The sequence below is a fragment of the Lycium ferocissimum genome, chromosome 6, assembly GCF_029784015.1.
Source record: "Lycium ferocissimum isolate CSIRO_LF1 chromosome 6, AGI_CSIRO_Lferr_CH_V1, whole genome shotgun sequence".
NCBI classification, from domain to species: domain Eukaryota; kingdom Viridiplantae; phylum Streptophyta; class Magnoliopsida; order Solanales; family Solanaceae; genus Lycium; species Lycium ferocissimum.
Window position 1 is genome coordinate 58,576,814 of NC_081347.1, and position 10,665 is coordinate 58,587,478.

At 29.9% G+C, this 10,665-nt stretch overlaps 1 protein-coding gene across 1 annotated transcript; it reads right to left on the reverse strand.

Moving 5' to 3' along the window:
- Nucleotides 1–234: 234 nt before the first annotated feature.
- LOC132060845 (uncharacterized) lies at nt 235–951 on the reverse strand. Its single transcript, XM_059453754.1, has one exon. The coding sequence runs from the start codon at nt 876–878 to the stop codon at nt 336–338; it is 543 nt and encodes a 180-aa protein (XP_059309737.1). The 5' UTR covers nt 879–951; the 3' UTR covers nt 235–335.
- Nucleotides 952–10,665: the final 9,714 nt, after the last annotated feature.

Genomic DNA, 10,665 nt, shown 5'->3' on the forward strand with positions numbered 1-10,665 from the left:
ATTTTCTCTATAATTTAAGATGAATTTGAATAAAACGCGTCAAATTTAAACGATTCTTTAGGTAACCATTAAGATTCTTCTAATTCAAAACTTCAAAGTGCTTAAACTCAAATTCAAAACTTCAATAAGTCCATCGGTACAACCTTCAATCATAAACATTGGGCAGACACACAATATTTCTAACTACTCTTTAGCTTTCAAAATTTAATATCCAGAACTGATGAACCCAACTCATCAAATTTGTATACTTAGCCCTTGCTTATCAGTTTTCAATTAAATAATATAGTAGTAATAAATAAAAGAACAAAAAAAAAAAAGATTTAAATTTACATTTTCTAGTTTGCCGGTAAAGTCTCAGGTCTCCATAGAAAATCAGGTGACCCGAAACCAAGATCCGAATGATCATCAAATAATCCATCTATCGCCACGTAATCACAAACACTAGAACTATAAATTCCCAAATCAAACAAGTCATAATTCGGAATTCTCTCATCCAATTCCCATAACTCATTACTGAGTTCATTTGACTCGCACAAACCATCAGATTTTATTATTTCTACTGTCGTCATGACACGTGGAGGAATGCCAAGCTCATCATCAGAAGCTTCTAGAAGATAACCTAACTCCGGCGTAGACTCTTCTGAATCCGCCGTTAAATCCACCACTTCCGTCGCCGGCAACGGTGACGGTGTGATTTGTTCTTCTAAGGTTTTCATGAAGGAGTCGAAATCGTGACACGTGGCGGAGAACTCGGAATCGTTGTTGATGAGATCGTCTAAGAGGTTTTCTTTGAGTTTCTTTACTTCAGGTGAGTTGAATTCTGATTCGTCTGAGTTTACATTAACTCGGACTCTCTTCTTTCTATTTGTGTTTTCCATAATAATGAAGTTTTGGTGAGAGATTAGAATGCGTGTAATACACGTGCTTGTGATGGTTGAGTTGAAAAGTGGGATGATGAGAGAGGGAAGAGAAGGGTTGATTTATATAGTGGAGACAAGGAGGAGAGAGAAAAGTAAGTAATGATGTGACGTGGGCGCGTGGGTGGGAATTTAACTTTGTGGTTAATTATGGTCGACGCTAGATTTTTGATCCGTTTAAAAAAGAATGACTCGTTTATTGTTTGACAACTTATTAATTTAAACTTGAATACATGATAGGTTTAGGACCACAAAATTAAAGGATATTTTGGTACTTTTTACATGCTTTTAGTTAATGATCATAAGATTCAAAAATCTTCTTTATTTTTTTACACTCAGTAGCAAGTCAAAATCAGATAAATATTTTAAGAAAATACTCCCTCCGTTTTCAAAATTAGTATCACCTTGGCCAAAAAAAATCCTATGAATGTCATTTTAGAAACTCAAGACAAAACTTGACAAGTATTTTTAACTATGCGCTTCGTATTAAAGAAATAATTCTCTTTAATATTATTATAGTTTAGTAAATTTTATATTATATTATTTAGTGGACGAAATTTTTCAAACCTTATGTTTAAACGTGTTCAGTGGTGTGTTTTTGAAGAATTTGTCTAAAGTGGTGGGATTTGATAATAATATAATATTCCGTGATTAGTTAGGTTTTGATTTCAGACTTGGAGTACGGGATGTGTCGTAGGGTCTAATTAGGTTAGTCTTTGGTTGTGGACTTCTTGTGGTAGTTCCGTGTTTTCCTAGGAGTCGACCTTTCGTGATTCTACTAGACTCAGCTTAAACGTCAAATGATAGTATAACTTATCTACACAATAATTATAATTTTACTGATATCAATTAAGTAAAATAAATTTTGATCTATTATTACGTTATTATTTAGCTCCAGTGTTGTTCAGAGTCTTTCAATTTGTCATACTCATTAATGTAGTCTCACAAGTGAAGTTTGAAGAGAATAAAATGTACGTAGATCTCACCCTATCTTTGTGCCACCTCTAATGCTAAACAAATACAACTTATTAATGCGGATAGTAATGTGGCTGTTGAGAATTTGAGTGTTAAAAAAATAGTGGTGCCTGACAGCGACCCTTCAAAGTTCAGAGCAAATATGGACCATTTCGTATAAGTCATGGGTAGATTTGACCCTTTTTTGTTCTAAAAAAGGCCCATGTATTGATAAGGTTTTATTGTTAGTCAATAAGGATAAATTTAGTTCAGTTTAATAACAACAGTAGTAGATCTGTTCTCAACGTTAAGTAGGGAAAATTCAAATTATTTTACAAAATTGACCCTTTTCATTCTTGATGTTGTTATTGTTATTATTATTATTATTATTATTATTATTATTATGCTTGTTGTTTATTGAATGGAAACGTGAATAAATAGCGCTTTATAGGCCATGGAAATTCATAAAGTTAATTTTAACTTAGGTTGAGATTGATACATAATTATTATTATTTGTATCGGAATATATATTCTCTTTGGAATTATTCAAACTCACTCTTTTCATTGCATTCTTTTAGTGAGTCATTTAGGTTTTAGGTCCGTGACGATCGCGTTCTAGAGAAAAGATAAAATTGCTCGTTCTCCTAACACTCTAAATTCTAGATTCATCCATATGAGTGTCAACTGAATTTGATGTTAATTTGGTACAAATACATGAAAAAATTAGGACGTCTGTCAGTAACTTTATGTAAAAGTGACAGTTCACATTTGAAGTTCTAATTGATTATTTTACCAACCCTCCCATTAACAATTAACGACCACCGCGATCTTTGGTAATGTTAGGCTCAACCTGCCACCTGTTATTTTTGATTTTTTGGTAACTTGATAGTTATTGGTAGAGTTAGAAATTCTAGTAGGGATTTCAGAAAAATATAAGATATAAATTAAAATTCAGACTTGCGATCTGAAAAAATTTGAGCCATAACACTACACTAAAATTATATCAAGAAGGTTTAAGGTTTAATAAATTATATATATGAAAATAAATCTTATTTATTTTTCTCAATTTGTACGGTATAATATTTTGACGAAACATGTAATACAGTTGACATGTAGGATTAAAAAATTACTATCTTAAGTTTTGTCGTCATCTGAAGATTATGATTGCATTTTTTTGATCAAATTTAATTATTTTGGTTAAAGTATTCCTTATGTCTATTTCTTACCTAACGAGGCTGACTGTTCCGATGTGAACCATGTGTAAAACATTTCTTAAAGTCAAATTCATTCATCTCTTGCTAAATAAGGTTGTTGACAAACGTTAGGTTTCCATTCGAGGACCTTTAAATATCACGTTGAATTAGATTTCCAAATTTTATAATCTTTTTTTCATGTATAATCCTCTTAGCGTAAAATCTAGCATTTGCTTGTTCGATATGCTCTCACTAGACGAAAACTTCCCAAATGCTACCTTAGCTCTAAGATCGTATATGTTTTTTAATTATACATACTAATACGTTTGACAATTAAACGATATTTTTATTAGTCTATCAAAAATTACGTTCAACTTAATTTTCGTGCATTCCACTCTTCCAGAAAGAAATTCAAATATTAAACCAGATTACGGAAAGTGGAGTGGGTGTTTCTTCAACCATCCTTAAAGAACATAAAAGTAAAGTTGAAAATTTCCAATTAAAAAAAGAATATTTGCATAAAATCGTGAGGAAACCTAAGGTTATTCTGATAAATATTTCGTTTAACATAATTAGTTTTTTCGTGCATTCCACTCTTCGAGAAAGAGATGTAAATGGTAAACCAGATTACCGAAAGTGAAATGGGTGTTTCTTCAATAATCCCTAAATTTAGATCATAAAAATAGGGATAATACATAAAAATCTCTAAACTTATCCTGATTTTTCCATTACGATCTTAAACATTTAAAAGGTATTATTACACCCTTTCCCAGTTAACCCTCATTCAAAAGAGGAGGTAATTGTCACACATCTAATTTTTTAGTGTCACGTGTGTCAATTTTATTTATTTATTTTGTCATTTCCTTTTTATTTATGTTTTCCTTATTTTTCTTGTTGAGAAAGAGGGTATTAATATCATTTAAAAATTGTTCAGGGGATAATAAGGCCCTGTAAAATTTAAGATCGTAACTAAAAAAGAAAAAGAAAATTTGAGGGAGTTTTTATGTATTCTCCCTAGAAGTAAAATAAGTGGAAAGTAGGGATCTAGTAGCTCAATTGGTTGACTACCTGAACCCTCACCTTATTGGTGAGTGTTTGAATCCTCACATTGTAATCCCGTTCCCCATTTCTCCTTTCCCAACCCCTATGTAATAAAAAAAAAAAATTCAAAAAAAAATAAGTGGAAATTTCCAAATCTAATAGGGAATATTTGCATAAATTGGTGGGGAAAACCAAGATTCAAGACAGCTAATAAATTCTTTGGTTATTATTCTTTCTAGCCTAATCCGGCAAGATATGGACCAAATTCCAAATTTTAAAGAATTCTAAACGCAACGCGCACGACAATTTAGGTATGAATATCCAAAGGACAAAACATTAGGAATTGTACGAACGGACTAATTGGACAATGTTTGATAAAATTGGAGTGGGAAAAAAAAAGTCAAAGCAATAAATTCAAATTAATTGTTGAATTAAAGGCAAAAAAAATTCATGCATGTGAATGTGCAAATATATCCCTGAACTTTGCAAAAAGGTGCAAATATGCCCTTACAGTGACTTTTATTTTAATTAAAAAATTTATGTCAGCGAAAAAGGTATATTTGCATCACTTTTTTTATCAAGGAAAGATATCTGCTCTAAATCACAAATTTGAGAAGTATATTTGCACTTTTTCCAAAAAAAAGAAAAGAAAAAACATGATAACTAATAAGGGCCATAACTCATAAGGCACACAAATAACAAAAACAATTTCTATTCATGCCGGATATTTATATTAAAACAATAAATATACAAAATATGTCATTACATATGTATTTTTATGACTTAACAATAAATAATTAATGTGTATTATCATTTTAATTCATCACTTAACAGGTAAATTAATATAAGTTTGATTTGAATATCGGGTACGAATAATTATTTTATTTCAAATCTCCAGTATGAGTAGAAATAATACATTATGGGCACCTTGTGTAGTGGAATGGCCAAGGACGAATGTGACAGCTAACAATATTTCAAATTGCTATATTATACTACTAATTAGGTTAAGGCTTAGCTCTTAAGCAATAATTTGATGGCCAGCTCATTTCCTTGTTCTTGGAGATGAGAAACTATTTTTAGTCAATTTCTCATTTCTTGTTTGGTATGTTACCGACAAATCAGATTGCTTTGCTTTGTATTATGTTTTCCTGTATAGATCAGCTAGATTGGATCTAATTATTTCCTTTTTAAGTTCCTTTGTGATTTGCGACAATCTTACATATTTAGCTATTATTGCCCATGTCCATGTGCATCATAGTCCCATAAATATTGTTCATACTCTCAAACAGATATATGTTTATATATAAGTTGACTAATAATATGATTATCATTTTTTTTTTATTTACTCAATTTCAAGGTTAAGAAAATAAGGACCGCCAATTGTTCTACCTTGACGGGTTTGATCTATTGTCAAATTCTAACAGTTAATTTTAAGAATTTAAACTAATTTAAATGACTAATGTGATCCGAGAAATGTTCCACTTTTTCATTACTCCATTGGTATCGATATTAACGACTTCTTTTTATTGGATTTAAGCTATATATTCTGATAATGTAAAGATTCTTTTATATTATCTATGTAGTTTAACCGGTGATAATAGACTAACTATAATTTTACCAAGTTGTCAATTATTATTTATCATAAAAATTTATCTTTAATTACCTTATAATTGACCTGATATTATAAACACGAGTAATTTTTTACACCGTTTTACATAAATCTGAACTCTTTTCTATTTCCAAATGTACATAAAAGAAAGGAAAAGGGTCAAAAATACCCCTCTACTTTGGAAAAAGAGCTAAAAATATCCTCCGAACTTATTTTGGGTCAAAAATACCCCTTTCATCCTTAAAGTTTTCAAATATACTCCTGTCTTGACGGAAATTATCCCCCAAAATAACTCCGAAATTATTTTTTAAACCAACTCCATCATTTAAACTAATCCAAAATAATTACCCATAAGATCCCCTATTCCCCAATACGTAGTTTGAAGTTTGAGGGAATTGGGAATAAGGGATCTTGTGGGTTATTATTTATTGGGTTGGGTTTTAAATGACTTGAGCGGTTTAAAAAATGATTTCGGGTTATTTTGGAGGATAATTTCCATCAAGACAGATATTTGAAAACTTAAGGATGATTTTGGCCCAAAATAAGTTTGAAGTATTTTTAAATTTTTTTTCCAAAGAGGTGATATTTTTGACCCTTTTCCCTAAAAGAAAACTACTCCACCGGTGAGATGCCTGCTATAACATGCAACCCTATAAATGTATTATTGCTTCACTGATCTGTCGTTGATTTTGTTATATTAATTGTTGCAAATGTGTTTATAAAATTATTGTGAGTGCCCGGAAATTAAGGTTTAGAAAAACGACAGATAGACGAAATTATAGGGGACGTACTTCTGAGGACCCACTAAACACGCCGGTCCCCGTTACACATGAACATTATGATGAATTCATGATGAGTTTTGGTTCTTTCTTTGGGGAGGAGGACTCCGTCTTTTTTCTTTCTCTCTTTATGCTTAATTTTATTTACTTAAGTATAACTATCTAAAAAAATAGAAAAGAGGAATTCCTCGGATGGTAAGCATCCTTTACTTTCAACCAGAAGATTATGGATTCGAGTCACTAAGGGAGCAAAAAAGGGAGAGCTAGGAGGGGTAAGGAAAAAAAAACCTATATGAAAAATATAGTAATAATTTGCAACAATCTATACAATCACAATCATATTATAAAAATTATTTCTTGTCGGTGTACGTAATTTATTTTTTTGGTTTTTTTTCCCACTTGATTTTATATCCACTTTGAAAGCCACCTAATTCCGATTCACGCTGGAAAATCTGATTTTGTGGAGAGGTGAGTAGCCCCCTCTATCATAAGTGACTTCATCCATGACTCGTACCCTAATTTAATTAAGGATGCAAGAATATTTATCACACACCCACGACCATTGATGATAACTACTCTTTTAGCCCCAACGATAATTGTAACTAGGAGACGTTTGTTTGAAGTTCTCCCCAAAAAAAAAAAAAATAGCATTTGCGAACTTAGGTTTTGAGTTTTAAACTAAGTCTTTGTTTGTTGGATTCTTTTTTATTTTATTTAAGAAGTTAACTTCTTCTTGAAAATTTTCAAACTCGGTTTTTGAAATTTTTAAGGGGTCATTTGGTTTGTGCACTAAGTTATTTTGGGATCACAGTCTTGTGATTATAATTTTAGGACTAATTTATTTCACCTAGCAGATGGATCAAATAACACCAAGTTTGATAATGGGATACTCTGAGAAAAATTTATATTTTCAACCAAGCAAAGTATAAATTAATTTCAAATTTAATCTTGTGATATCCCATGAACCAAATGACCCCCTGAAGTATAGTACAACAAACTAGCAATATCATACAAAGAAATAATTATAAAAACACACATGAACTATCATTTTTTGCAAGTTTTACACCCTACTATCACATGTTCTCTTTTCCTACCTGAATGATCACCATCTATGCATTAAAATACCTCAATTATCAGTTGTTCTCTTTTTCTACTTGAACGATGGTGATAGTTCAGGTAGGAAAAGGGAACAACTAATAGTTAAATACATAAATAATGATAGATCATGTAAAAATGAAACAACTGATAATTAAAGTGTGAAACTAAAAAAAAGAAAACAATAATTCAAATGTGTTTTTCGTCATTAATTTTTATACACACTAGCAGAGTTCCACATTCATGAGACCAAATCCAAGTTTTATGATAGCTCAGCTGGTGACTTTTCAGAATGGAATGGACCACAAAACCTAACCATATCTTGGTGGGAAAAATATCAATTTCTGTAATGTCCATCATACCCTCCAAAAGTTGTTGGAATTACAATTGGAATTTCTTGTTAGTCTCCACCTCTTTTTGTGTGTTTGATATTTGATTTACATAAAAGAGCTTTCTTTGTATACTAGCAATATATGCGTGTGGAATGCACGAGCCGTATATGTTTATTCACTTTAATTAACAAGTCTTTAAGGTTTGTATTTTAAAAATAACTTTTAAAAATATTCTAATTGTTATTATATATAACAACATATATAAAATGTATTTTATGTACCATCATTTTAGTTATAATTAGAAATTGGAGTTTAAAAATTAAAAACATATGATGGAATTAAGTCTTTGAGATGGAAAGAGTCAGACTTTTTTCTCATTGTCATGACAATGAAAATTATTCATCGATGTGAAAAAGAAAATTAGTAAGAATATGAGGGAAAATTAATATTTTGATTTTAGATTTTTTTCTTTTAAATTCTTTAATTTTTTAATATATTATATATATACCGACAGATTGATATTCATTTCAATTAACTAATTGTTCAGATCTAAACATAAGAACCATTGTTGTATATATTGAATTTTTTAAAAGCAAAGAATAAAATGTTTTTATTAAATTAATTAAAAAATATATTATAATTCTTTATATTAACAATTATAGATAAAAAGAATTGTTATAAAGAAATCAAAATTAGAAAGATATATGTTATATCGTAAATCACCACATTTTAATTCCGAAATGAAAATATAAAGTAATACATTTTATAAATGTAAAGAAACAATAATCAGAGATTGTAAAAGAGAGTAAAATAAGTAAAGTATTGACAAAGAAGAAAAACGGGGATAAAAGTTACTCCCTCCCTTCACTTTTACTTGTCCGCGTTGACATATCAGGATAAATAAATTTTTCTTCTTCTTATTTTATCCTTCACATTAGTTACTCATTTTCAAATCATTTTCTAACGCTATTGAGACTATACACCAATGAATATGGATATTAAGATAAAATATATACTTCATTTATTAATTCTTAAAGAACGTAAAAAGTCAAAAGTGGACAAGTAAAAGTGCACAGAGAGAATAAATATGTGTAGGAAAATTAAAATTGAAGTGCATATGTATACATGAGAATAGAATAAATCTCGATGTTATGATATATGTCCAAGTGGGATTAAGAAGTAGTTGGTTAAAGTGTACAATGTATATAACTTTATTGCTATTGTTCGTCCTCTCTTCACGTTTAAAGTATTGACAAAGAAGAAAAACGTGAATAAAAGTTACTCTTTCCGTTCACTTTTACTTGTCCATGTTAACATATAGAGAGAAAGAAATTTTTGTTCTTATTATTAATTTTACCCTTCACATCAATTTCTCATTTTTAAATCATTTTTCAAGGCTATTGAGACATACACCAATAAATATGAATATTATGGTAAAATATATACTTCCTCCATCCCATATTACTTGCCACTTTTCCTTTTGCACGCCCCTTTAAGAAATAAAAAATAAAAGATGTATTTTACTATCTTACTCCTATCTCTCTCCAATAAATACATTCTAATCAAAATTGACTATTTTCAAGAACATTTATTACTAAGGGTAGATGAAAAAGATTTGATTAATTTTATCTTGGTTTTGTAAATAAACAAGTATTTTGGACATATATTTTTAGTAATGCGGCCAAGTAATATGGGATGGAGAGGGTAAGCTGAGAAAGATTTAATTAATTTTATCTTGATTTTGTAAATGAACAAGTAATTTGGACATATATTTTTAGTAATGCGGCCAAGTAATATGGGATGGAGAGGGTAAGATGAGAAAAATTTAATTAATTTTATCTTGATTTTGTAAATGAACAAGTAATTTGACATATATTTTTAGTAATGTGGTCAAGTAATATAGGACGGAGAGAGTACTTTATTTATTAATTCTTAAAGAACGTGAAAACTCAAAAGTAAACAAGTAAAAGTGCACGGAGGAAATAAATATGTGCCGAAGAATTAAAATTGAAGTGCATACGTGTATACATGAGAAGAGAAAAATATTCAGTACTATGATATATGTCCACGTGGGATAAAAAAGTATTTAAGTAATGTGGCCAAGTAATATGGGACGGAGAAAGTACTTCATTTATATATTCTTAAAGAACTTGAAAAGTCAAAAGTGAACAAGTAAAAGTGCACGGAGGAAATAAATGTGTCGGAGAATTAAAATTGAAGTACATACATGTATACATGAGAAGAGAATAAATATTTAGTACTATGACATATGTACATGAAATAAAAAAATAGCTGGTTAAAGTGTACAATTTATATAGCTTTTGGTATAAGCATTCATTGTTGTATTCGTCCCTCTTGGACACTTATATATAATAGAAATACACTTGGAATTGGAGGTTGCTATAATCTTGAAATTATAACCAGGTTACTGCTTCAAATCTTGAAGGACACAAATCCTAGAAACAGAACTTTTTAGAAATGACTCACTTAATTACTTCAATTTTCGCTTCCGAAATAGTTAAATTATATGGTCATTTAATTTGTACGTTTTTTTTTTTTTTTTTTTTGGGTGTGTTGCAAATTGAGATAAACTTACTCCCTCCGTCTCAATTTATGTGGCACCATTTGACTTGGCATGGAGTTTAAGAAAGAAATAAAGACTTTTGAAATGTGTAGTAAAAAACAAGTCTTACATAAATGTGTGGTTGTAAGTCATTCCATAAAGTTAAATTGTTAAATAGGTAC